A 27,761-nucleotide genomic window follows, 5' to 3' on the forward strand; every position below is an offset into this window, starting at 1 on the left:
TTTGATATATGTTTCCCAGGACGTAGTGGAGACTTGTAGCCCGAGAGGCTGGAAAATATAACTCCGAATTTCCTACAATCTCAGCTCCACTTTCTCCCGCGCTCCGGCCGGGGGCGGGAACCTTGTTATTGTCACGTGGCCGCGAGGGCTACAGGCCGGGCTGGCCAATGGGCGCGCGCGGGTCCGGGCAGCACCGCCCCTCGGCTGCGGCGCACGGGGACTTGGCGCTCCGCTGAAAGGAGGAGGCGAAAAAGTTTCTTTTGCGGGCAAGAAGGGCTTCGGCGCGCGGACGCTGCTCCCACTGCAACTCTGCCACAGCTGGCCGTTGTTTTCGGTTTCCCTGTCGCTGCCCCGGGGCACGAAAGAGCTCTGCTGTCTGGACTGAGAAAAAAGGGGCTTACCTGCGAGCGCGAGAGGGGGGCGCGCGCACGCGGCCCCAAGCGCCGACGTCCACTCCCGGCTGGAAGTTGGTGCCGGACCCCGAGTGCCCACCGCCTGCGGAGACCGGGCCGAGCGAGAAGCTGCGGGACCACTATGGGCGCGCCAAGGCTCCGCGCGCTCGCGGCGGCGCTGGGGCTGCTGCTGTGCGAGGTGCTGGGGCACGCGGGCCCGGCCAAGGGCGGCGGCCTCGAGGCGCTGGGGCCGCCTTCTGGGGTCGGCGCTGAGCACCAGTGTCCGGCTCCGTGTCGCTGCCTCGGGGACCTCCTGGACTGCAGTCGCCAGCGGCTGGCGCGCCTTCCCGAGCCGCTTCCGTCCTGGATCGCTCGGCTGTAAGTATTCTTCCAACGGGCGGAGGGGGAACCGCTTGAGTTTCGGGACTGCAGGCTAGGGGCCAGGATGCTAGGCGCGCAGCAGCTTTTTCCGGGGCACCTCCTCTCGGCCCAGGCCTCGAGCGGCGCCCGGCGGGGATGGAAAAGGAGCTGACCGGGCCTCAGTCCCTCTCCATCCCCCGGCGCTTGGCGGACCGCGCAGGTGGGCCCTGGCCTGCCCCACCCGGCCGCCCTTGGGCCACGGGACGAGCCACTGACAACTCCCGCGGGCAGAATCTGCGTCCTGCGCGGAGCTCGCCTAGGGGGCTCAGATGCGCGCCTTGCCAGTCCGGGGCGGGAGAGCTGACACCCTTCGGCCGCCCTGATTTCTCTGTTCTCACTTTACGAGTATGATCCTGCGGCTCCACTATAGTTTCTGACAGGTTTAAGTCACCTTTTGCCTTCCCAACACTAGTAATCGATCGCGCTCTTTCGTTTGGGAAGCCCTTTCAACAGTTATGGCCCTTAACCAAGCAATGGTAGACATCATTTTGTTGTTCTTTACCCTCGCTTAATTTCGCGTTAGTAAATTACATAAATTCCCCTCTCCGACCAAACTGTAGTACATCCCCATTCCGGTAAGAAGTTGGCAAGACTGAGCAGTAGATATGGAAGGGAAGGAACTAGAGTTTTTTCAGAACCGAAGGCGTGATTTCTGTGGCTTCTCAGCGCGACCAGGCGGTTTAGGAGAGAGCGCTGGGTGCTGTTATGCAAGTTTTTGGATGCTAGGTATGAAGTCTGAAAACCCTGAAATCACTGCCAACTGCGTGAAAGAACAAGGAAGAAAATGTCGTTTAGTTGGAAAGGCTAATTTTTTCCAAATGTCGTCTCCTTGTTCTCTCCGAGCCCTCGTTTTGTTAAAATTGGGGGACTGGCGCAAAATGTTAACAGTCAAAACTTGTATTTCTTTCTTTCTTTTTAAGTAGCTGTCCTGTTGAAAAAAAGCAAAAGTGCAGTCCATTGTTAACACTCAGATTTGGGCCTAACAGAGTAGTAGTGGAGATTTGAAACTTTTGAAACTTATCAACTATCCTAACATTCCAAATAGTAGTGGTAGAAAGTTTGGACAGGTTGTTTAAAAAACTGTGTTTTTAAATCTCTATGCTCACCGAAGTCTTTTTTTGTGAAATATAGAATTGTCAACTATGGGAAAGCATATGCTTTGTGTTGATGTGCCTTAATTTTTAAAAAAAGTTTAGAGTTTTAGATTGGTATGTAATCTCTTATCGTGGGATGTCTTGTTTAGTAGTTTTTATTACAATTGAAGAAGGAGATAAGGACTTTAACCTAAAACAGGGAGACTTTCAATTAGTTGTGGCTAATTCTGTTCAATTGCCTCTTGTGGAGGTCATGCTGCCTTATTCATGAGATGTGAATGGCTCTATTGACAACATGTGGAGCTGAACATTTGAATGACTGGAGGTGAACACTTATAAATAATAGAGGGTTGAGGAAGAATGAACATAGTGCTTCCTGGGGTGTGTTTAGAAGGGCTCAGATCATTCACGTGCTCTAACTTTCAGTCGTTTCCCGAGTTCAGTGACCTGCCGGATCATGCCGGCGTGCAATATATTTTTGTGTGAATGTCTTTTTAAAAAATTGGACATCTTAAAAAAAAAACTGTAGTGCTCTTGATTAGAAGTTGAGTTAAACCAAAAGGGGCTTGATACCTATTTAAACATTGTCTTAAAAGTAGTTGACCTAATTAGGATTTTGTTTTCCAGATAATTTGGTGGCACACTAAAAACAAATTACAGTTTATTTGGTTAGCACAATCTTTAATAACATTTCCGCCAGCAGTAAATTGTCTCAATACAAGTCCACATTCCTTGAATGTATGTGAAAATAAGTTCCACTTGTGCAAATAAGCGCTAGGTCTGTTGTCGGAAGCCCCACCCTGATCACTCACTGGACAGCTCTGTCATTCTTGTACATGTGTGACTTTTAACCAACTTTGTAGTTGTCACCAAACCATGTGGTCCAGGTTCTTTATTGTAAATGTTTCTTTTCTTTGTGCCTAAAGCTCTAGAGGTCTCCTCTCTCCACCTTTGAAATGAGCAGAAAAATGCATAGAATTGAGCTTTAACTTCTCTGTTATTTGGTGTTTGGAACAGGAGGCATAAGATAGCTGCTGCTTAAATTTTACTTAATTAGAAAAGCTTTTCGGTAGACTGGCCCCGACTTTAGAAATACGTAACAAAATGCATGTTCTTCCCCACATCTTAACTTCCTTTTCCTCAGGTAATTAAGAAAGTCAGTTTGCCTTAGAAATATTTCATGAGAGCGTTCTTCAGAAAAAGTTTGGTGCATAGCTTTTGTTTCATTTGTTCAATTGGCAAGTTAAAAATGTAATCTCTTTAATACACATGTGTGTATGTATTTTTTCCACTTTATTCACTTGTGATTTAGGGGCATAAGAATCCCATGGGTGAAAAGTTGAATTGTTTGAGCTGTAAAATAATAATATCACAGTTCTCTTTTTAAAAACAAAGGAACTTCTAATACTTTAATGAAAGTGGCTCTTAAAACGGTCACTATTTGAAGCATCCCTTACAACTCTCTTTAAAGGCAGACTTGAGTTTACATCTAGACTGTGTGCTTGCAAGGAGTTCTGAACCCAAAGAGGAGGGCTAGTTAGAATATGTTTACTTAGGCAAGGGAGGGAAAACTTGCCCAGTTGTCAGTAAGAGCTTCAAGTAGTTTTAAAACCTCACTGGAATTTCAGAATTATTTGTCTTATCACAACAGAAAGGTTTGGGTTAGCTGAGCTCAGGCCAAAAAAAAAAAAAAGTCTGGAAGGTACTTTGCTGGTGTGACTTCTTTAGTGTCTGCCTGTTATAAATCCTCTGGTCCGTACCAGAACTGGGGCTGGGGTTGGGGGGTAATAGTCCTTCTGGTTTTCACAGCTGTTTTTCTGTATTTTCCAGACGAAAACTTGAACATAGCTGGCTGATTTATGAGTCACTTTGGATCAGTGTCTTAAAACAGCTACAGCCCTGGCTTTTTGTTTTTCAGCTTTCCAGATTTCTGCTGAATTAGCAGCTCTACAGGCCCCAGTGGGGTTGATTAAGAAGCTGTGCCGGATTTGCATTTTAAAATTTGACTTGGAAGTCAGATTTCCAAATGCTAAAAGGAAGAAAATGAGTGCTGGGACCAAATGTTGTAAATGAATTATTTTCATATATATTTACCTGCTTTCTAATATGCAAGAAGAGAGACTTCTCTCTCCTGTGTAGAGTTTGGTTTTCAGGTGTTTGGGCAGCTGAGTTTTGGGTAAATAGTTAACACCTCTCTGCCTCACCACCTTTCCCATTTATTAACCTCATTACAAAAAGTTTTTTTAGAAAAGGTTTCCTGGGGAGGATGTTCATTACTGGAACTCTAAAAACAAAGAATCTGCCTGCCTTACTGACTGTAACGGGATTTCAGAAAACATTGACGTTTTATAAGTTGAATCTGTTTTTAGTGGTATTTTTAGTGATCTAGCCATAAAAAACAATACAAGGGAAGATTTACAAAAATGTGACATCCTTGGATCATTTCTGAAACAAACTGTATGAAACCTAAATTTAAGTGCATTAAAAGTTTCAAGGCTTCAAGTATTTATTAGCAGTAAGAGTCACTTCAGTCACTTCTTTTTCTCTCCCACATATACTGTGGTTTTAATAGTACACAAAACTCAGGAATGGAAGTGTGTTGCAGTAACTGAACTGTTTCAGGCTGCCTGCTCCTGCTTATGGATCAGAAATGAGGGGTCCCCAGCATGTGTTCTCTGAAGACAGTCTCTCATTTTAAAGGTCTTTTGTTGGAGATTTCATCCCACTACTGGTGAGGAGGAGGAAAAAAGTTGAAGCCTTCCATCTTTTTTTAACTTTTAGTTTTCTCACAGCGTGGCCCTGAGAAAAATGAAAGAGTGGAATTTTTGTTTTTTTCTCATTAGAAAGGAAATCACCTGTGTGAGCTGGAAATGCCAGATGGGTGCCCCCTTTCCTCTGAACAATAGGGATGCAGCCCAATAGGCTGAGTGCAACGTTCTTTAGTTAAGTGAGTCCAAATGAGCCTTTCTGTTGATTCAGGCTACCTCCCAGGTGAAGGCCTCTTTTCCTTGGTTGTTTTTTTTAAAGCCCGTGGGAAATCTGTGACTGTCTGTGGTGCTAAAAGCACACAGGTTTTTGTCTGAATCCGAATGTGAGTTGTTGGACTCACGGTTTCCTTGATGAACTCCAGATGGACTCGAGCTGGGCTGTGAGGGAAAGTGTCTGGCTCCAGCGTGGGGAGCATGCACGGCAGTGGTTGTAATTGCAGGACTTTTATAGTTTAAAGACTGTGCCAGGTTTTTTTTTTTTTCCTTCATGTTATAACTCTACCAGAACGAATCTACTCATGTCTGTTACTGTCCGGTAGGTCTTTGGGCAAACATGTTTCAAATAAAACCTTTGCAAAAAAAATTACTCTTTTTTTCCTTTTAGGTGAAATAGATCCAGGTTTATTCTCAAAACAAAAAATGCAAAGACTGAAAAAGGATCTCTGATTTCTAATTGTTAATGAATGTACACAGAGTAACACTGGGCTTCTCTGAATGTGATTTCTCTGCCCCCCTTTTTTGTTTTTGGCAGGGGACAGGCAGGGGGAGTGGCATACTTATGTATATAGCGCATGGTTCTTGCTCTTCTCCAGTCAAGTTTGGTTATCTCTAACTTGGGTTATTTAAAAATCTTCACTTTTAAACACTGAAAAAATTAATCTGGTAGGATTGGATACACATATTTCAGTGGGAGAGCTTTCGCCCATCCTGTTTGTCAGGCTGGCCTTCAGTAGATGTTCAGCCCTGTCATTTTCTTTAGACCAGTTTGAAGGCACATAGTCAGTGTTACCAAGTAAGTATTTTGCCAGATTTTGTTTCACACTTTGACTCTTGAATGCTGAGCTGATGGCCTGTCCTAGAACACTGAACATTTAGGAGTTTGGTTTTGCTTTCTTTTAAATACTGATGTCCTGTAGAAATGTTACTAAGTTATAAGGAATCTCTGAGTTAGAAGCAGTTTTATTTTAATGATTGAAAAGAAACCTGATCACGGGTTCTGATGATGCTGGGAGGGATTGGGGGCAGGAGGAGAAGGGGACAACCGAAGATGAGATGGCTGGATGGCATCACTGACTCGATGGACGTGAGTCTGAGTGAACTCCAGGAGATGGTGATGGACAGGGAGGCCTGGTGTGCTGCGATTCATGGGGTCGCAAAGAGTCGGCCATGACTGAGCAACTGAACTGAACAGTCTGCTTAACTGTGTTAGGTGGTTGATGTGCTTTAAATTACACATTATATTGAGATATTTAGATTTGGGGAAATTCAGGAAAGCAAAGGTTGGGTTGTTTTTACCCTCGCAATACATGCACACACACATACACACACAGAAGTTGGTTTGTTTCCTACCCTCTCAACACACTCTCACACCCCAGTACTTTAAATAACTCGGTGTCTAAAACCAGGGAAACATGTATGAAAAGCAATTTTTACTTTGACTGTAATAAGGACTTTGATACTTAGTTTTACGATAATAAAAAGGTTTCTTTAGACATTTTAGTTTCAGCAACCTGCCTAATTAGCCACTTTTCATAAGCTATGACTTCATCATATCAAGTTGGAAGTGAGGAGATGGCAGGGGGTGGGGAGGGTGAGGCAAAACAACCAGTTCACAAAGATCTGTTCACCCTGGGCCAAAAACCATCTCCTAAAACATTTGCGGGCTTGGAGCATTTGAATCTGCCAGTCTCCTAAACCAATTTTGTCCTCAGAGTTTGTATTTTGGATTTTGCCCTTTAGTTTATGCACAGGATAGACCAATTATTTCTCATGTTGTAGCTGGTGTTGAGAGAGAGAGAGTTCATAAATCCACTCTGTCTTGCACATCATTAAGCACTGTTAGTGATTTTTGGAAACTACTTACAATTTTATTTTTGTTCCCCTCCCCCGCCCCCCCAACAGGGACTTAAGTCACAACAGATTGTCTTTCATCAAGGCAAGTTCCTTGAGCCACCTTCACAGCCTTCGAGAAGTGTGAGTTCAGCTCTTTCCTGTTTTGAGGTTTGAATCAAATATATTACCCATCACAGTATTTGATTGTAAAGAGTATTTGGGTTACAATAATTATTGGGTTGACCAAAAAGTTCATTCAGGTTTTTCCATACCATCTTACAGAAAAACTGGAGTGAACTTTTTGGTCAACCCAATATTTAAAACCTTTAACTTGGGAGAGGGATCTTTCAATGAATTTATAATGTTTTCACCTTTACGGAATACAGATTGTGTAATCAGCTTCTCTTTCTCTCTCTCTCTCTTTGGCATTTATAGGAAACTGAACAACAATGAACTGGAGACCATTCCAAATTTAGGACCAGTTACAGCAAACATTACACTTCTCTCCTTGTAAGTGGATATTAGAAGGATTTCACATGTATGTTTGCATGGACCGTGGCGAGCAGTTTCATATGGGCTAGACTACAGATCTTACAAGCACAATATGCTTCCTTTAAACTGGTTAACTTGTTTCCCAGCCCCTCTCTCTCTTTCTCTCACTCCTAAATTTTGAGCATCATTGTAGCAAGGATGCTTTATACATTGCTATCCTTCGCTGCTGTGACCTCCAAGATTCAGAGAAGCCACCTTCACACGCCAGAGATGTGTGCTTGATTATGGTAGTCTAGGACTTAAACTCTGGTATCGCTCAATATTTGGCATGGGATCTATAGATCCAGCATTATATAGTTCTGTGGAGAATAAGCTATTTGGGGAGGAGAAATGGAGTTGAAAGCATTGGGGTGTCCTCTTTTAAGTGTGGCACCTGCAGTGGAAATCAAGTTGAGAAACATCAAATCAAACTATCCACTTTATACAGTTAAAATTCAATAGGTGATTAAGTTAGAAGTATCATTGCATGTCTTTTTGCATATCTGAGTTTTCAGATAAGATTAAAATTGTGTTACATTTTTCTGTATTATTAGGTCATGATGTGTTTATACTTACACATTGGAGATGTTTTAGAATAATTTTGACTTTCAGCCTTTAAAGTCATTTCGAAGGAGCATGGTTTGATTTCTGAAATGAAGTAGTTTACCACATCCATCTTGATTAATTTAAAAATACATTTAAGCCACTGAAGTTAAAAATGTTTTCCTTCTTTAAACAACTTAAGGGAAAAAAACACCATTGTTAGTTGCATCTGGGCAAGGTGTTGGGAGGGTTGAAATTATACAGTAAATTTCAGGAAAGCTGTTCAATTAATTAAAGTGATCACTACCCAATTGCTTACATCTGGTGATTTATAGAGGTTTGTTTTTACTGAGAGCCCAGGTCAGCTAAGTCACGGGTGCAGCCGCTGTGTCTGCTTTCCTCTGTTTGAATAAGAACTGAGTGACATTTGATACTGATGTGGTTTTTCCAAAGATCAGAAACAGAAAGGAATAAAAAAAAAAGTTGGTATTTGACAAATAAACACTGAATTTAAAGAAAGATTTTTATGCTAGCGTACATACCTGTTTTGTCTTTCCCAACTGCTTAAAATGTTGGAGTCTGAATGGAGCACTGCTTTTGGTGTCTTTAATATCTTTCGCTGTTCTCATTTGACCAAGGGGGCCTATTTAAACCCCAGGGAATGACACTTCTTTGCCCCGCTGTCCTTGCCCTGTGTATTGGCAGATCCTGTCAGCATGTTGAAAGGGTCTTGAGGGTCCTTGCATGCTTCATGGTTGAGAGGGTCTGCAGTGGGGTTTTAGAATCTGGGTGGGTTGAGGAAAAAACAGTATTCATTTGGGCATGGTATAGAGTTGAAAGCGAAAGAACTTGTAAGGAAATTAGAAAGTTCTATCAGAAGTAAATAACCCGGTGGTTTTACATTTTAAAGCTATAATTTTGTAATTAGAAAACTGAAATGACATCTGGAAAATTAGAAACCTTCAATATTTGAGCTCTTCTCTGTTTTGTTTGCCTTTCACCTGAGTGAATGCTGAGTAATCTTTCCTGAATTTGAATAATCTCACTTTCTTTTCCCTTAATTTGTTGTAGTGCATCTAACCAGGGGTTGCTTTGTTCCTCCAATAAAATGGTAGATCCTGTTTATTACCTAGATTACATAGACTCTGTAAAGAGTAATTTACCTCATGGGCCTGCTAATTCAATGTGCATAGTAAAAATTGTTTTTATACTTATGAAGTGTCTTGAAAAATTTACTTTCCTGGCTGTTCCCCTCTATAAATGTTTTGTTTTCTTCTGTAGGCTTTTTTTTTTTTTGTAATACACAGTCATTGTTTCTAAAGCACTGTTAATTTCTGTCTGGCATAGGGTAGACTGTTTCAGTTTATATAGATGCACTTGAAAAATAACCAGAGCTGAAAGTCAGTACTTAAATACATTTCTGAAATTTCAAAAAAAGAAAATTGTTAAACTGCATAATGTGGCTCAGATTGGAAATTTGCTATGGCATCACCATTAAATCCCATATCTTTTCAGTAGGTCCCCAAACTGTTTGACTTCTGTTCAGATTTTTAAAGAAACATTTTGTGAGGGAAGACATTTTTCTGGGTAATTTGTACAAGTTAAATAATTTGAAGATGTGTTAAAAAAAAAACTCAATTGTAGTCTTGAGCATAAGATTTTTTTAATTTTTATTTATTTATTTTTGGGCTTCACTCGGTCTCTGCTGCTGCACATGGGCTTTGTCTAATTGCAGGGAGCGGGGACTACCCTCTCATTGTGGTGCTCAGGCTTCTCCTTGTGGTGGCTTCGAGCTCTAGAGTGTTCAGACTTCATTAGTTATGGCACGTGGCCTTAGTTGCCCCATGGCACGTGGGATCTTCACTGACCAGGAATTGAACCATGTCTCCTGCATTGGCAGGCAGATTTTTAACCACTGGACCACCAGGGAAGCCTGAGCCTGAGGTTTAATGTCTGTGCCCATACACTTGCTGCTCTGTGTGGTGGGGGCTCCTCCTAGCTGGGGAGGTTAGATGCAGGGGAGACTGTGCCTGGTAAGACCCTCCTCTTCTCTCAGACGCAAGAGCCAGCAGCTAATATTGGGTCAACTGTCAGCCCTTGGCCAGAGATGGTTTCAGCCAGGGACCAGTTCTGGTAATGTCAAGGAAGCCTGGTAAAATGCCAGCATCTTGGGATGATGGGCGAATGAGCATTGAGCTTCCCCTCTAGCAAAGCTCATCACCATATTAGCGAACTTTCAGGATGTCAGAGACCTGAGTAGGCTTGCTTTCCTCTGAATCCCACAAAGCACTAGTTCAGAAGTCTGACATGCTAGGAGCAAAATGTGGTTTGTGTTCTGTGTTTACTTCTCCTCATTTCCTAGCCACACATGGCAGGATGGTATATTTTAAGGGAAGAAATGGAATAAATTTTCGGAATGAGCATATTCTGTACTAAAACTGTTGACCTGGCATAAGCAAGGTGATTTTATCAGATGTAATAGTTCTGGCTTCTTGTCATGTGGCATAAGCTGTCCAAGCATTGGACGTTTTTGTTTTTCTCTTTTTGGAGGGAGCAGCCATGGGAGATCTTATTAGTTCGCCTATCAGAGATCAAACCCAGGCCCCTTGCACTAGAAGTTGCGGCAGTCTTAACCACTGGGCTGCCCGGGAAGTCGCACATTGGACATTTTTGAAACCTGTGGCCTGAGTTAGGGCAGATTTGAATCTGTAAGTTATGTAGCATTACTGTTGAACCAAAGAGGCCTTATTGGTCATTCAGTAGAGCTAGTTGGGTCTTATCTTGATTGATGGTTTATATGATACTGTCCAAAATGCAGATGTTTTGCCTGGTATCTTAAGACCTGAAAAGATTTAAGTCAAGGAATGTCAAAGATGTACCCAGATTAATGCTTTTTGGTGGGGCCCAAGTAGATCCATTTAAGACTTCTACCTTGCTGAGACTCTGCTATTACATAAATACTTCTGAATTACTGATAGAGTCAGCTTATCATGACCAAACAAGCCTTTTCTCATTATCATCTCAAAAGTGGATCATTTCTCTGAAGTCCATCCTTTTCTTCATAACCTGTCATTTTCCCAGAGATGACAGTATCATCCTTCTAGGGAGGTTATCATAAATATGGATCACTTTGCCAGTGGGACCTCAACATGTGTGATCTATGGATGATGGACTGCCATTGAAGAGATTTAAAGAAAAGTGAGATGATCGGTTTTGCCGTTGGAAGACATCACTCAGACTCTAGTGTGGAGAATGGCAGTGGCCAGGAGAGGGGCTTAAAGGAGCCCGATGATGAAGCAGCCACTACAGCTGCCCCGGAGCGATGGCGGCGCCGTTCTCCTGCAGTGCAGCTGCCATCAGTTCAGCAGAACAGCGCTTGGAAGCAAAACGCAAGGTGAATGGCTTACAGTTAATTACCAGCTCTTTTCTTTGCCGGTTTGCAACCTTGGGCAGGGTACAGTCTGCACTTCCTACTCTGTAAAATGAGGAGAATAATAGTGCCCACCTCATTGGATTGTTGTGAAGACTGGGGGAGAGAATACAGTGAAACCGGCCTACCATGGACTGAGTGCTCAGTGGAAATGAGCCACAGGCATGGGGATGACGTCATTCATTCAGCCAGAATTTATGGAAGAAACAAATGGTGCCAGCTTCTGTTTAGTGTGCAGGGAACAAAGCAGAAAAACTTCCTCTTATCGTGAAGCTTCCATCCAAGTGGAGGGATGAGAGAAAATTAGTAAACAAACTTTAAAAGATAACTTCAGTTCTTCGATAACGGCTGTGAAGAAAAAGAAAGGGCAGAGGGATCGAGAGCTAGGTCAGCTGCCCTTTAGGGTGGTCGGGAAGGCTGATTTCTGAAGATTTCCAAGACCTGCTCTGTGCCCGGTGCTGTTCGAAGATGGAGGTTCAACACTGAACAAATTAGAAGTTGTGCCATCTTGGGGCTGACCTGCTCAGGGAAAGAGAAAGGAGATAAAATAAGTGGAAGATGTGGTCAGAAGATGCTAAGTGCTGGGGAGAGAGGATGTAAAGGAGTGTGTATGGTAGACAAGGAGGGGGGGTTTACAGTTTTAAATGGGATTGAAGGGAGCGGCTCAGTGGGAAGGTAACACTTGGTTCAGAGCCTGCAGGTGAGGGAGGGAGTCATGAGAAGTGTCCTGAGTGGTATGTGGGGGGAGGAAGGGGCCCTGTCCTTAAGCCTCCCCTGTCCTGTTCCAGTCCCTTCTTGCCTTGTATATTCACCTGTGACATGGCCATAAAATGACTTTGTCTTATTTTCCTCCTCTATCATGACGCCTCTGGGGTTGACTCTTATTTTTCCTAGCGCTTAATGCAGGTTTTATGGCATACATACATACATACATGCACACATGCACGCTCAGTCGCTTCCGTAGTGTCCGACTCTTTGCGACCCTGTGGACTGGAGCCTGCCAGGCTCCTGTCCATGGGGATTCTCCAGGCAAGAATCCTGGAGTGGGTTGCCATGCCCTCCTCCAGAGGATCTTTCCAACCTCGGGACCGAATCTGCCTCTCTCATGTTTTCTGCATAGGCAGGCAGGTTCTTTACCACTAGTGCCACCTGGGAATCCCCCATGGCATACAATCAGTGTTTAATTAATATATGAATTGAATTAGGGAGCATTTATGGAACAGCACCTATACTTAGTAGTATTCAAACAAATCTCCTAGAGACTTAGTCCATAGCAAAGGCTAAAAATATACAGTGGAGATAAAGAGTACCTGTATCTTACTGACGGTCAGTTATGCATGCTTGGCAGTGAATAAAATAAATGATAACAACCACAATAATAATGATTAAAGGAAAGAAAAACAAGAGAATTTAAGTAGCCAAAGGATTCAACTCACCAATCTTAAGTGGTGATCACATGTCCTGGAGTGTGTGTGAAATGAAAGTGTGCAGTAGATAAAAGCTCCCTTTCTGTTTGTCTTTCTCAGTTTGTCTGTCTCAGCCCATGGAGGATGACTTTGGTCTTCAGAAATAGAGATGTTTTCTAGCCTGTTGGGCCTGAAATGCATGTGAATGAACTATTTCATCATGGCTTGAAGTAAAAATTCAGAATACAAAACCACAAAACACAAAATTGATCTATTCAAACACCAAAGGGAAAACTGGCCCTATAGGAATTATTGAGACACAGGATACGTGTCTGCATAAAAATACCTTTGCTAGTGTTTCAAGGGTTCAGGGGCTTCCCCAGTGGCTCAGTGGTGAAGAATCCACCTGCAACGTAGGAGACACAGGAGAAGGGAGTTTGATCCCTGGATTGGGATGATCCCCTGGAGTAGGAAATGGCAATCCATTCCAATATTCTTGCCTGGAAGATTCCATGGACAGAGGAGCCTTGCAGGCTGCAGTCCTTGGGGTCATAAAGAGTTGAACGCAACTGAGCACACGGTGGTGATGCTAGGACCTGCTTGCCAATGCAGGAGATGTAAGAGACACAGGTTCAATATCTGGGTCAGGAAGATCCCCTGGAGAAGGCCATGGCAACCTACTCCAGTATTCTTGTCTGGAGAATCCAGTATTCTTGAATAAATGAAATGTACAGGGGAGCCTGACAGGCTACAGTCCATCAGGTCACAAAGAGTTGGATGTGACCAAAGCGAGTTGGCACGCACATGCATGAGCATATGTTTTTGTGGGCTGGGTTGGATCACTTGGATAAGGGTTCAGGGGTATATCAATCATAGATGATTCCCCCCCCCCCCCACCGACACACCCACCCCCTCCACCCTGCCATGGGCTTCAGAACCTGATGCTGCCTGAGATGTGGTACCATCTCATCACATGTCCTCCTGCATGGGAGATGCTTTGGGATTCAGGAAGTCATGAGAGTCCCACCTTCTCTCAGAGGTCTGGTCAGATTTATATGCTACAGACAATAATCCAGGGTAATAGGGAGTCTTAGCAGTTCCTGTGGCATGAACAGTTGTTCTTGTAGACTTTGGAGAATGGTGATGATCTTTCTTTCTTCAGATAGGAAACTCCCACCAGTGCAGTCTGTGTGGTTCTCCTTGCCATTTGTCCTCCGTCTCACCCAGGGTAGGACTCACGTCTGTTCCCTCAGCAGCCTCGTCCGTTCTCTGCCACATAGGAGGTTCTGATTAAACGTCTCAGTGGACGAGAGAGCTCTTGTGTAGAAGTAGAGCTGTGAGCGAGGAATGGGGCCCCCAGGTTTCCTTTGACTCATGCTAATGACCCACCTGACCTGAAGCAGAGCTAATGAACTCTGCTTTGTTTATCGGGAGGAGCAGTGTAGATGTCTGCCAGTCCACCTTGTGTGGTTCCGGTGAAGCATCAAATGTCAGGTTGTACATGAAAGGACTCAGGACAGCGTGAGCGGCCACAGCTGCTGCTGATACAGTCAGAGTGCACTGGGGAGTGGGGAGGGGGCCCGTGCGCCGTGGAGTCTAAAACAGGAGGGTCACAGGAGGAAGGAAGAATTTAGAAACATTATCCTGCAGGCAATAAATGAGGGAGGGAGAGAGAGCTTGGCATTTGGGATGAGGAAAACTTTTGCTCTCTTCAAATAGTTTTTTTAAAAAAAATCAGCACTCAAATAAAGGCCTCCCTGGTGGCTCAGTTGGGAAAGAATTTTCCTGCAATGCAGTAGATCCAGGTCTGACACTGGGTTGGGAAGATCCCCTGGAGGAGGAAATGGCAACCACTCTAGTATTCTTGCCTGGGAAAACCCATGGACAGAGAAGCCTGGCAGGCTATAGTCCGTGGTGTCACAAGAGTTGGACATGACTTAATGGCTAAACCAAGACTACCCTCAACTACAATTAATAAATGAACAATATTCCCAGCCTGAAGGTTTACATAACTGTAAGAGGGATTCAGAGCACTCCAATGTGCTGCATTGTTTAATGGGTCAGTCGTGTCTGACTCTTTGTGACCCCATGGACTCTAGCCTACCAAGATCCTCTGTCCATGGGATTTTCTAGGCAAGAAGACTGGAGTGGGTTGCCATTTCCTTCTCGAGGGGATCTTCCTGACCCAGGGGTGAAACCTGTGTCTCCTGCATTGGCAGGTGGATTCTTTACCTCTGAGCTTCTGAGGAAGCTCTGTGTTCTTAATGCTGGAGAACAAAGAAACACTTGGGCTCTGCTGTCCAGGGGCTTTGAATAAATGTAATGGGCAGACACAGTAAAGAATAAAGACATCTCCAAGGAGGAGATGCCTTGGATGATAGAAGCAGAGAAAGGCTGTCCTTTCAGTGTGTAGAGTGAAAGGGTGAGTGAGGTCTAAACGTGAAAGGAGATTGGGTACTTTGACAGGGATCGGCTCAAGTGTTTTACAGGTTTGGGGAATAGTTGACTTTTTTTTAAAGCAGGGGAATAAAATAACTACAGTTCAATTTAGCGCAGATTCTGCTTCTCTACTGTTTTTCAAGTAGTCATTAAATCGGTGTTCATATTCAGAGTCAAGGGCCATAGTCAACTCAGTAACACAGCTTTGATAATTAGCAGTTATGATTTGCCAGATGCCTGTTATCCATCCACCTTTAGGGCCGTCTGTCCCCTGAGCCCTGCTGTGTGCAAGGGCCACACTTCTAGTTTTTCACAAAAGGAAATTGACATGGAGTGGGAATCACGTGAGCCTTGACTTCAGTATGCTAAAAGGAGTGGAGCTGAACTAATGACTAGAAGTCAAATAATGCAGTATGACGTTATCTGTGTATTGGATCCAGAACTGTATCAAGTGCAAATTCTGTCCATGAGCATGCATTTCTCGTTATATTCCCAAAATCAGATTAATGAAAAATCAATTTGGGAGGCTTAAGAGACTATTGCCTGGTTTCTTGGCACAGAGTTTATTTAAATGATTCATCACATTCAGTTTATAACTTTTAAAGTATATTGATATTTTAGTAGCCCACAGCTCAGAAACAAAGCTGCTTGTGGGAAAGACAAGCATTTTTATATGGTTTCAAGTGATGGTGTAGCTAAGTAACTTTATAACCATGAGGTAAAAGCTCAAAGGTAAAAACAATTTTGTTTTTATTTGTTTAATCAAAGTCTGTATAAGTTAGTATTTGAAACGAGGTCATCAGTTTCTCATATAAATTAAGGGAAATTGTGGAGAAGCTTCAGCCAAAATTAGAACTTAAATTTCTGGGGAATCAGGCTTCTGATAAAGTGGACACAAACTGTATCCCATCTTTACCTACATGTGAATGTAGATAAGCCTAAAGAATTTGCACCTTAACTGAAAAATTCATCCCCAAATGTGTGCTCTCCATATGAGAATAAAAAGGACCAGTGTCTTCATGTGAAGGATATTACATTCGAGGACCACCACCTTCACCAGTGCAAACAAACCAGACATTATTGTGTTTCATGGCAGTGAGCTCCCTAAGCCCAAGTCTTACAAAACAAACACATAAGCATCTTAATATGATAAGTTGTAATTTTTTATTAGATTTTAAAATGTTTATATGTTATTTTGCACACAAAAGAGCTTACTGTACACAGAGCCATATGTGTAATACTCTTAAGTTTATCCTCGCTTCTAGTCATAAACTGATCCCCAGAATACACGTTTGCTAAGTTTTTGAATTTTGATTTACAATGGCTGTGTTTGAAACATAAATATGTGATCATGACTTGGCTCTTTAAACCCTTTAGGAATTTCTCATTGCTGTTGGGTCATGAGCAAGCAAAAATCCCTCTCAAGATAAGCAATGCTCTGCGTGACCTGAGTCTTCTTTTCCCATTGAGTCTTCTCTAGAATCATTTCTCACTTCTAGGAATGTGCCAGCTTGTTCCTGCCTCAAATCCCTTTACCTGGAATGTTCACTCTGCCCCACCTTTTGCTAAGTCCTCCTTCCACGTTGTTACATCTGCTCTATTTATAGTGTCTACCTTGTTATATATTCAGTCTCTCTTTTTTTCTGTTGTATATTTGTGATTCTTTCATATCCATTTCCCCCATCAGAGTGAAACCTTACAAAAGCTGCGATGGTGTCTTTCTTCATCCCCATTGTTACTCTGCTATGGAACTCAGCGCCTGGCATATGGTAAACAGTCCATGTTTGTTGGATGAATGACTAAATTAGTTTCCCAGTTCAAATTAACATACAGTTAATTGCAAAGGAAACTAGTCAGTTAACTCTTTTGTTCTTATCTCTCTGTACACACTTAAAATTGTTATATTAACATAACTTATTTCCAAAGTGACAGCATTCTTAGATTTGACTTGGTGGCCCATTGGGCACGTTTCTTCAATGGTGGTTTAGGAGCCCATAAAATTGACCCCCTAGCCCTCAAACTTGATTTTCCAGTATAGCTTGCTGCAAGAGCTCCTGTATTACCGGTGTTTATCCTGAACCTATACCATTTTCTCATCCTTTCCCTCAATTTTACATTAGCCTTTTGTTGGCTGCTTTGAAGTATCAAATGCAACTCCTGCCAGAGACCTCTCTCTGCTGAATGAGGCTTTTGCTGCCAAGACAGACAAAACAGTAAAGTTACAGCCGGTTTCTTTTCATGTTTGGGGAGGCAAGACTGAGCATGTGTCTCTCTCCTGGCCTCATTACTTTTCCTCCTTCTCTTCCTTCTTTCACAGTCTGTGCTGTCGTCCATAGTCACGATGCTCAGGCTCTCGTCGTTGGTCAGAGAGACCAGAACAATGCCACAGGGCTCTGGCCAGCACCTCCCTTTCTCTCCCTGTCTGCAAGTTGCTTAATTACTAAATTTAAAACATGAAAAAAGGGGCAGTGATAAATATGAGCACCTCCTTTCTAGCACTTCCAAGTAACTGCCTTGCTTCTCCTTCCCTCTCCAGAAACCTTTAGCTGATAGAGTAGTCTCTAGAGTGAGATTGAAGGCAGCGTAAAATATGAAGGTAATATTCGCGGCAAGTACCATCTAGCACAGGATAAGCCTGGTATACATTCTTGGACTGTCAGGTTTACTGTGGGTAAGCAATTTTAAATGGTTTTATAACAAAACAAACATAAAGAGTTAGAATAAAAATGAGCATAACTTTTTTAGAAAAAGTAAGATGCTTTTGTATTTCATCACCGATGGCCGTGATGTCCTGCACAAGGTATTGACCTGGGAGAGAGGGGCAGTACTCTTTAAAGACAAATGCATGTTTACAGAATCAGGACATTTGTCAGTTCACCATATAAATCCATCTTTTCTTTTATTCTCCTCCTCCTATCTATCTTGCTTTCACTTCGTCACCATCCATATGTAAATATCAGTAAAAATGTGAGGGAAATGCTTTGCTAGATTATATAATCGGTCAGAACCCGTGTCTTGTTAGTCTTGAGTGTTTGCATGCAATCTTTGTAACTTTGAATTAGAAGAGACATTTCTCCCTGTGGAGAGATATCTGGAAGAGAGATTATCCAGCCTCCTCTTCAGCACTTTCAGGGACAAAAGCTCACTCCTGCATGAGGAGCCATTCCATTAGGAATAGTTTTAATTGTTGGGAATCTTTATTTGTTAAGCTGGGCTCTTTCTCTCAACAGCTTCTTCCTCTACTCCTAGTTCTGTGCACTGGGGAGAACAACTCCAGTCTATTTTCTGCGTTCAAGCACTTACAAGTCTTAACTTATCAGGGCTGCTTAAAGCTTGCTCTTCCAGCACAAGTTCCAGTTCCCATTTTCTAGATGACAAGGGGTCTAGACCGGTGCAGGGCAGGAGCGCTTTCTGTGAAAATGGAAACGTGTGTGGCCCACCACGGTGTGGCCTCCACGTGTCCCTGCTGCTGCACACATGGAGATGGCACGTGTGAAGTGTGGTTGGTGTGACTGAGGAGTGGAACTTTACATTTCATTTAAAGAGCCGCACGTGGCCTGTGGCTGGTGTGCTGATAGTGCAGATCTAGACCCTGGAAGCCTTCCCCTCACACTCATCCTCCAGGACGACGCTAAAACCCAGTGCTCAGAGCAAAATAACTGAGGTGTGGCCTAGTGCAGAATATGGTGGGCTGTGTCTCTTGACCAGAATATGGGATGGTAATGAAGTGTAAGATTAAATTAGCTTTTTAAGGACTGTGATGTATTGTTGGCGCATATTGAGTTGTGGTCAGCCAAGATCCCCAAGTTTATTGTCATTGTTCTAAGAACTGCCTCCAAGTAGGCCTTTATAAATGTTTAATTAAAAGTTTGAAACACTGCCTTTCCCCAGCTTAATTTCTCTAGTTTCTTCTAGACTATCATTTTAGTCTGTTGAGAGGCTTGAGATCATGACACATGATTATTGACATCTCTATCTGTATTCATACACACATGGACAGCAGACTTAGCAGCAGCCACTTAGCGTCTTCCCCAAAGGTCCGTGCCAGTCTGTGGCTAAAAGACTCAGCGTGTGAAGTCACTTGCCTATAGGATCATCACCACCACGTGTACTTTCTCTTGCTCACAAGGACAAGTTAAGTACTTTATTAAACCAAAACATTCTGTGATGTTCCTAGTCCATTGGTCTGTGGACCGTATCAGAAACAATAAAATGACTTTCATTTAGCCTGATGTGTTCATACAGGATGAATCCTCTGTATGATAGCTCTTTATTAATTTAACGTTCAGAATAATGATGCCATGTTTTCTGGTTCATAGTATCATCTTAAGGTAAAATTTACATAGGCTAATGTTTTTGTTAGAATATCTAAGTTGAATGATGTTTTGCTAAAACAATTACAGTAACTTTTATGAAGGAAGGTTTTATTTTGTTTTTTAGAGAAAAGCTGGTTTTATTCACTGATCAGATAGATGCCTATTGAAGACATCCTATAAGGCCTAGTGGACTGAGCACTTTTGCTTCACTCTGTTCTAATCAAGAACCCCCTTAAAATGAAAATAAAGGACTAAAGTGCACACAGACAGGAATAAAGACAAACAGGAGGGGAGACAGTCCAAACAAAAGATGCCACAACAATTTTTCAAGCAAGAGCACGAATTGCAAATGGCTTAGTGAGAGTGGATCCCAAAATAAACACTTTTCTTGCTGCAAAAATGCTTCTCTGAATGCTTCAGGAATTCAAAGCCGATCAAGAAAGGGATGCAGGATAGGACTGAAAATGGGGGATTGGTGAAATGGACCTCCAGATTCCCCCTCCAGAACTTAAAGCCAAGTGACTGCCCTTCCTTTAACGGAGGCAGAAAACTGGAAGTTTACTTTCTAGAGATTTGAAAACTTCTTGGGGATATGAGGCACAGGCCCAGCTGGGGCTAGGGGTGAGGCTTGAGGATAGCATCTTCTGCAATCAGGGAAGTTAAGTCCAGTCTGGATATGAGGGTGACGGTCCTCTCAGGTTATGTTTCTGTTCACCTTCCTATAGACTAGCCATCAGGCTTATTTCACCAACCTTGAGGCTGGAGGGCTTGAGCTATCAGACGGATGTGTGTGGATCCATTGTGAAACACCCTGCTCAGCCAGCTTTTGGGGGCTGCTTTTCTCTAAATATGAGCAGATAGCCAGTGATCCCTGGCTTTTTTTTTATTATTAATTTTTATTGGAGTATAGTTGCTCTACAATGTGGTATTAGTTTCTGTGATGCAGCACAGTGAGTCAGCTATATGTATACATATATCCCCTCCCTTTCGGATTTCCTTCCCATTTAGGTCATCACAGAACATTGAGTAGAGTTCCCTGAGGTATGCGGTAGGTTCTCATTAGTTATCTACTTTATACATAGTAATCATTGATAGAATTCCTATAAATAGAGTCAGGGTCTGAAATACATGGGAAAAGGGAACCAGGGACAGTGGAGGGAGATGGGAACTTTGAAACAACCTGTATCTCTAGAAAGAAGAGAGAACATGTTATATCCACTAAACAAGAAAAGTGTGGTAAATAATAATAAATATTTCAGAAAAGAAGAACGGGACTCTTAAAAGTTAAATGCAGTAACAGACTGAAACTGAGGAGGAAATGGGAATTATTTTTTAAAAAGTAAAACAGACACTTTAAAAAGATAATAGAAATGTTGGAAGAAGGTTGAAAACCTTTCTAAAAGAAGAATCAAAAAACAAAAAGATGGAAAACAGGAGAGGAAAAAATAAGAAACTTAGAGGATCAACTAGGAAATCTATATAATTAGAGTTCACAAAGAGACATCTGTGGAAATAGAAAAGAGGAAATTATCAAAGAGACAAAAAAATTTCCCAGAGCCAAAGAACACACATTTCTAACTTGAGAGACCATACTGAGTCCCCACAAATGAAATTTTAAAAATGACATATAGGGAGGGAATCTTACTGTGCAATTTTAGAATATCATGATTAAGGAGAAGCTCTGAGAGGAGGAAAATTAAAATGCAAAGCAGGTCACCTGTAAGGATGAGCAGTGGTCCTCCCAGTGTGAACCTCACAGCATCAGTGTCACCTGGGAACTTGGTAGAAATGCAGATTCTCAGGTCACCCTCAGACCTACTAACAGAAACACTGAGTGTGGGGCTCAACAGTCAGTACCTCAGCAGGCCTCTGCCCCAGTTCTGATGCCTGCTGCAGTTTAAGAAACACTGCTGTTGAGAAGCAGCGTTTCTTCTGCTCCCCAGACTTCACATCCTTGAGTGTTGTGACGGAGTAAAACAGTCTGCAGAATCCTAAGGAACAGGATTCCTCGTCTCAACTCTGTCCACACGCAGCTGTCAATAAAGACATTACCAAGTATGAAAAAAGAAAATGTCTCTACACTTAATTTTTTAGAAAGCTGGTGAAGGATATACTCCAGGAAAATGAGAATAAACCAAGAAAGACTGGGCAACCACACAGTGGGACTCCCACAGGAAAGAAGTCCCCTGCTAAAGTGAGACCAGGTTCTGTAAGAGGCTATGGTTTTATAGGATGGTTGTGTGAAGCCTCTGTAGCAAATCTGGTCATTTGCAGAATTTGTCATCCCAGTCCACATCTCCTTAGAGCTGGAAGAGGACTTTTCCTTCCATTTCCTCCCACTGACAGTGAGAAAATCAGTTCACACAGTATGGTAGATCAAGGCACTCGAGTGGGAACAGAATCAAAATCTCCTTGCTGGGGAACTGTCGTATGAACTGCTGCTTCAAAGAGACTGGTTTTGGCAGGTTGATTGACGTGTGCAGCCCCAGTGTATGTTTACTTTTTCTGGCTGGAAGCTGTAGTGGTGATGCTGCTTTCTGATGTACATATGCATCTTGAACCACAGTTTAGGTACATCCTTACTGGCCAATCTAAAGCTTGATCTAGAGTTTTAAGACTGATCAATTTATTTGGTCACTTCATGGTCTTGAACCCATTTATTTAATTCTGAGTTTGAGAACCAAAGATGAATCAGAGATTTTCTTCTATCACAAGTAAACCACAAGCTTGTGGGAAGACTTAAACTCACAGATTAGTCACAGCAGTGGTCTGACCTGTGAAAATGACTGTGGAAGTCCCTGCCTCAAAAGAGAGGTAGGGGAAAAATTTTTAATTTATTAGAGTTAATTTTTATCATATATAATTCAATTATTTCAAATTCAAACAATTGTTCAGTAAGTATCTTGTTTAGGATCCTGGTGTCTTCTAGGACCTGTCCTCAAACTTTGTTTACATGAAAGGACTGAATAGAATGTATATTTGGGGGATCAAAAAAAGGATTGTTTTGTGTGTGGCACAAGGGCGTTTTCTACCTATATTCTTTTTTCATGCTTGTGAAAGTGTTAGTTGCTTAGTCTTGTCCAACTCTTGTGACCCCATGAACTACATACAGCCTGCCAGGGCTCCTCTGTCCATGAAATTCTCCAGGCAAGAATACTGGAGGAGGTTGCCATTTCCTCTTCCAGGGGATCTTCCCAACCCAGGGACTGAGCCCAGATCTGCACTGCAGGCAGATTCTTTACCATTGGAGCCACCCGGGCCCTGATTATTGGAGGATCTCTGTATTAAAACTTTGTGGGCATCTTTATCGTGTTCTTGATCCCAAAGATAATTATATTTTTCTGTTGAACTGGCTTTTAGCTGAAAGAATAGATTCTGTGCTCCTTACAGATCACTAATGATTCATCAGGAATCTGTCTCCTTGCAGAAGCTTCCTCAATTGGCTTTATCCTTTGATGCTACAGGACCCAGTGGACCAGTCTAAACATGTGTTCTTTTAATGAAACTTCTTAATTATCTTTTTAGAAAAAAGATGAGCAGAGACAGTTTATTTTTATCTGCACAGGAGAGGTTCTTTGCTTGCCAAGTCTCTTTGCTAAAAGAAGCCTAATATTACGGGGTTAGTTATTCCAGGCAAGGTAGTTTTCAAGGAAGCTTTTTTTGTTTTGTTTTGTTTTTTTTGTGTTTTTTTTTTTTTTTTTTTTTTTTGTGGGGATAGGGAGAAAAGAGAGGTTATTTTTGGAAATACAAATGACCTTTAATGTATTTGCAAATGTAATTTTTCTTTTACAACTTGTAATACCTTTATAAATGGTGTTAAACTGGTGACTTACAGGTTACATAGAGCAGTCAGCATTTCCTTGGGGCCTGGCCGATTGTCCCCGTTCGTAGAGCTAACGTGCTTGCTCCCTGGTTGTATGGAATGACCATGGACTCAGCAATTTGTTGGCTGCAATAACCGTGGATGTGGCCAAAGTAATGTATTCTAAGAAAAGGGCATTGCAGCATGTTAAAAAAAAAAAAAAAGGTTTCAGATTAAATTTCACTGCACAAACCCTCTCTAAAAGGAAAATGCCACCTGTGCATACCTTCTCTAAACAGCCAAGCTTGCATGACTCTACACAACAAACTGCAGAACACTCAGCTGCCTCTATGTTGTCCAACAGGCAGGAGACAGTTGAGACCATTGACAGATATCTCTTCTTCTCCAAGAAGCTACAGTTTAATTGGTTTCAGAAATTCCAGTGTGATAAAACTTGATATTCTGGTTCCTCACAAAGAGTCTTCCACTCTGGGACTCTCCTCTTCAACTTTGGAAATAAACTAACACAGTTTATATCTGCGTAAGACTGCATGAGGGCTTCCCAGGTGGCTCAGTGCTAAAGAATCCGCCTGCCAGCATGGGAGACACAGATTCAATCCCTGGGTTGGGAAGATCATCTGGAGAAGGAAGTGGTAACCCCCTCCAGTATTCTTGCCTGAAAAATCCCATGGACAGAGGAGCCTGGTGGGCTACAATCCAGAGAGTCTCAAAAGAGTCAGACACAACTGAGTGACTAACACTTTTCCTCACCTTTGCATTCTTCGCAGGGTTCAGAGTATGAGAACAAACAGACACGTTTCTCACACATGAGAATTACATATTTTGCCATGTTCCTAGGGATTGCAGACATGGAAATGCCAGAACTGGACTACTCTGGTCAGTGGCATCTCACATCTGAGCAAGAGGGGGCCCTAGTCTGCTTTCAAAGGGGACCCCCCCTGAGGACTCTTGTATACCCAAGACAACACACGGGCAGTGAGTCACGTGGAGGGGAACTGGGTCCCAGTGTCCAGAGGCTGCAGAGCTTGAAACCTGAACCCATATGTCAGGGGAGGAGAAAGCACAGCCTGGGCCCTGCAAACCAGGGGAAGAATGGGGCTATCCCCCACAGAATGGGTGTCCAGGCAGACCGTCCCGTCGCTGTTCCCCACCATCCCTCCTCTGCACCTCCTCCTGCCTGCCCCCAACCCTGTCTTTCTCCCCACTGCTGCCAGAGTAGCCTTCCCAACATGTCCGTCTGATGTTGTCAGCCATATGAAATCCTCTGTCCTCCCCCGCTACATGAGCAATCTTGAGATAAAGGCCAAATGACTAACACGGTTTACAGGGTCCCACTTGACCTTCTCTCATCTCCTCCCAGCTCCTCACTCTTGTGCTTCCTGTTTCTCCCGTCTCCACTCAGGACCTCCCATCATCAAGGCTTTCTTCCATTTCTTTAAGAGGGAAAAAGCTTTGCCTTGCTCTCACTTTTTTAATATTGCCTTTTGTTTATATTTATTTTAAAGTAGTTTTTATTGGAGTATGCAGTGTTGAGTTGGTTTCTGCCGTACAGCAAAGTGGATCAGCTGTACGTATACATATAGTCCCTCCCATTTGGATTTCCTTCCCATTGAGGTCACCACAGAGCACTGAGTAGGGTCCCCTGCGCTACACAGTAGGTTATCGTTAGTCATCTGTTTTATGCATAATGCTGTAAATATGTCAAGCCAGTCTCCCAGTTTGTTCCACCTCCCCTTCCCCGTGGATGTCCATGTTTGTTCTCTGTGTCTGTGACTCTGTTTTGCCCGCTTACATGCATTAATATACGCTATTTATGTTTCTCTTTCTGACTACTTCACTCTGCTGACAGTCTCTAGGTCCCTTGCTTCTGTTCAGAACACTAGCCTCCCCTTTGCCAGGGGAGGTTTGCTGGTGGCCACACCCCTCCCAGCACTTTGTAGGAGTCTGTCCTTTGGTCTTCACGTGTCCCTGTGGTGGCTGCTTCCTCTTGCCTGCCTATTCCCCCAACTAGAATTTCAGTGCTGTGAGGTCAGGGATGACATCCATTCTTGTTCCCTGTCAGGCCATCAGCACACTCAGAGTAAATACCACCATATAAAAGTGGTAAGTTGGGTTTGGTTCTGCTTAAAGGTATTTGGCAAAGTAGCCTGAAAAACGAAGTTGGCGACAGAGTGAAACCATTATTGTTGGACCTGAGAAGCCAAGGCTGAAATACCTGGGCCTCCTGTTTTTGCCATGGCTTCAGCAGCCTAAGGCCACCATCTGCATTCCAGCTGACCCAGCCCCCAAGTCTGTATTTGTCCACAAGGGACTGATTATACTTGACCTCAGCAATGATGTGACCAAGGAACACCTTGTACTATCAACAAGCATAAATAACCAAAATATTCGTGGTCCTTAAGGATTTGCACAAGGCTGAGATGCCTTCCATTGCTAAGAGCACAGGTTTTTGAACAATGGAAGGATGGCATTTCCACATTAAGCAATGGAAAAAGATACACAGTTTTGTTATTTGTTAAAAGATTGGACATCTTCTGCCAAAAATATTATTTAGCTGCAGTGCTTTTAATGTGTTCATCAATTTTGGCATTTATCCATATTTGGAGAAAAATTAAAACTTGGAGTTGAATTGAATCTTTGTCTCCTAAAAGTGGTTGTGACCCCACTCTGTTATAAATAAATATATTTATTTTGAGGGTTTTAAGTGATTAAAAATTTTTTAAACTCATTTTTTTAATGTGGTTGTCTTTTTAAAAAAACCCTTCTTTTTTGGTAGAGAACAAGTTTGTTTGTTTTTTTTAAACTGGTACATATCAGGTGGTTATTTGTCAGTTAATCTGAGAGCTAATATGAAACTGGTATTTGGATTTAATTCAGTTCCATTAGAACAGAGTTAAAATCTTGTGATACAGGGCCCATTATCCTGGCAGTTGTGAGGGATTTTTGTACTGGGACATAGCACTGACAAAGACGCACTGTACAGGCTCCATTTATAACTGAGCACTTTCACACTGCAATTTAGGAGGTGTGCAGCTCAGGAAATTGCCGGCTTTGGCCGGAGCACACTTTAACTGCAAGGAAAATTTTATTCGTCACTCAAGTAATTGGCAGTTTTAATACCTTGTTCATAATTACCTTATAAACAAACGAATACACAAACCAAAGATTGTGTGGCCTGTTATCTAACCTGCAGCCTTCTCTGAGCAATGTGATAGACACCTGTGGGTCTCCCTCTCCCTCCCACCAGTTACTGGTTTGCTCCATTTATTGCGAACCTGTGGCTATTTCTTCTGGTTAAATAGAAGCGTAGCTCTGCTAGCTACCCCCAGACAAACTGGGGACCAAAACCAGATGCAGAGTTGGATGGGAGGCAGTGCCTACATACCAGACAGGGAGGGAAGGAGATGAGAGGGGGTGCTTCAGGGTTACTATGCTGTTTGGTGGAGGGGACATCCTGGTAATGCAAACAGTTGGGCTAAATGCATTTAAGAGAACATTTTTGTCCTCCGAAATGTGGTTTTTTTTAAACCCACACACCCTGACCCTGTGGCCCTGTGGCTTGTTTGTTGGACTGAATCCATCTCCGGGACGTGGAAACTGACTAATTGTCTCACTTGCCTTACCCTGTACCTCACAGCTAGATCAAGGGGTTTACGTGATGATGGTTCCAGATGCGGGAAATGGTCAGAATCAGAGGTCGTGGCTGACTTAACTCTAAACAAAGTCTGTTAAGACTTTATGGGTATCTCAGGAGCTTGATAATTGTAACTTACACATGGGACTGCTAATCCCCCCGCCTTTTGCTGAACCTTACTATTTTCACAGAGTTCAGCTATTAGGATATAAATCACCCATGCTTGTTGCCTTATGTAGAATTATCTTAAAAATGGCATTAGATTTTCAGATGACATGGGTTAAAAAAGACAATTCCCTGACAGTCCTTAGAGGTAACACATGGAGGTTTTTCAAGAATGTTTTGAGAGTTTTGTTAGTTCTTTGTTATTGGAATAGATTTAAAATATATGGCCTGTTTTCTCCCCTTACTGGGAAAAGCAGCACCTGGCATTTGCAGGTATTTGGGAAGCTGGCCTTCTACTCTGTTGGGTGCCAAACATGCAAACTCCTGGGTTCCTCTTAATCCACCTGAGGTGAAACCCCATTTTTAGGGCCTCCTTAATATTGGCATTGGAAAAGGAAATGGCAGCCCACTCCAGCATTCTTGCCTGGAGAATCATAGGGACAGAGGAGACTGGCAGGCTACAGTCCACAAGGTCTCAAAGAATCTGACACAGCTGAGTGACTGGGCACACAGTGTTGGCATGATGTTGGCTCAGTGAGCTGGTGTGCACCCCCAGGGGAGTTTGGAATCAGTAGTTCAGCATTTTTGCAAGTGTGAGAAGTTGCAGGCCCTTCTGGAGGTACATCTTCATGTAAGCACTTTCATACCAAAATATGTTTGTATTCAATGAAACAGCCTTCAGGGAGTGCTATGGGACCAATAGGGAGTTATTCTGCGAGGTGGGAGAGCTTAGGCTTAATAGGTTAAA

General features: G+C 42.8%; 1 protein-coding gene across 1 annotated transcript in view; it reads left to right on the forward strand.

The window, feature by feature from the left end:
* Positions 1–262: 262 nt before the first annotated feature.
* Positions 263–27,761, forward strand: part of LRIG3 (leucine rich repeats and immunoglobulin like domains 3) — a 51,617-nt gene continuing 24,118 nt past the window's right edge. The window contains exons 1-3 of the mRNA XM_027967500.3: positions 263–770; positions 6,796–6,867; positions 7,162–7,236. Coding sequence (XP_027823301.1) covers positions 535–770; positions 6,796–6,867; positions 7,162–7,236 — 383 coding nt within the window. The 5' untranslated portion in view covers positions 263–534. The remainder of the gene's footprint in view (positions 771–6,795; positions 6,868–7,161; positions 7,237–27,761) is intronic.

The sequence above is a fragment of the Ovis aries genome, chromosome 3 (genome assembly GCF_016772045.2).
Source record: "Ovis aries strain OAR_USU_Benz2616 breed Rambouillet chromosome 3, ARS-UI_Ramb_v3.0, whole genome shotgun sequence".
NCBI lineage: Eukaryota > Metazoa > Chordata > Mammalia > Artiodactyla > Bovidae > Ovis > Ovis aries.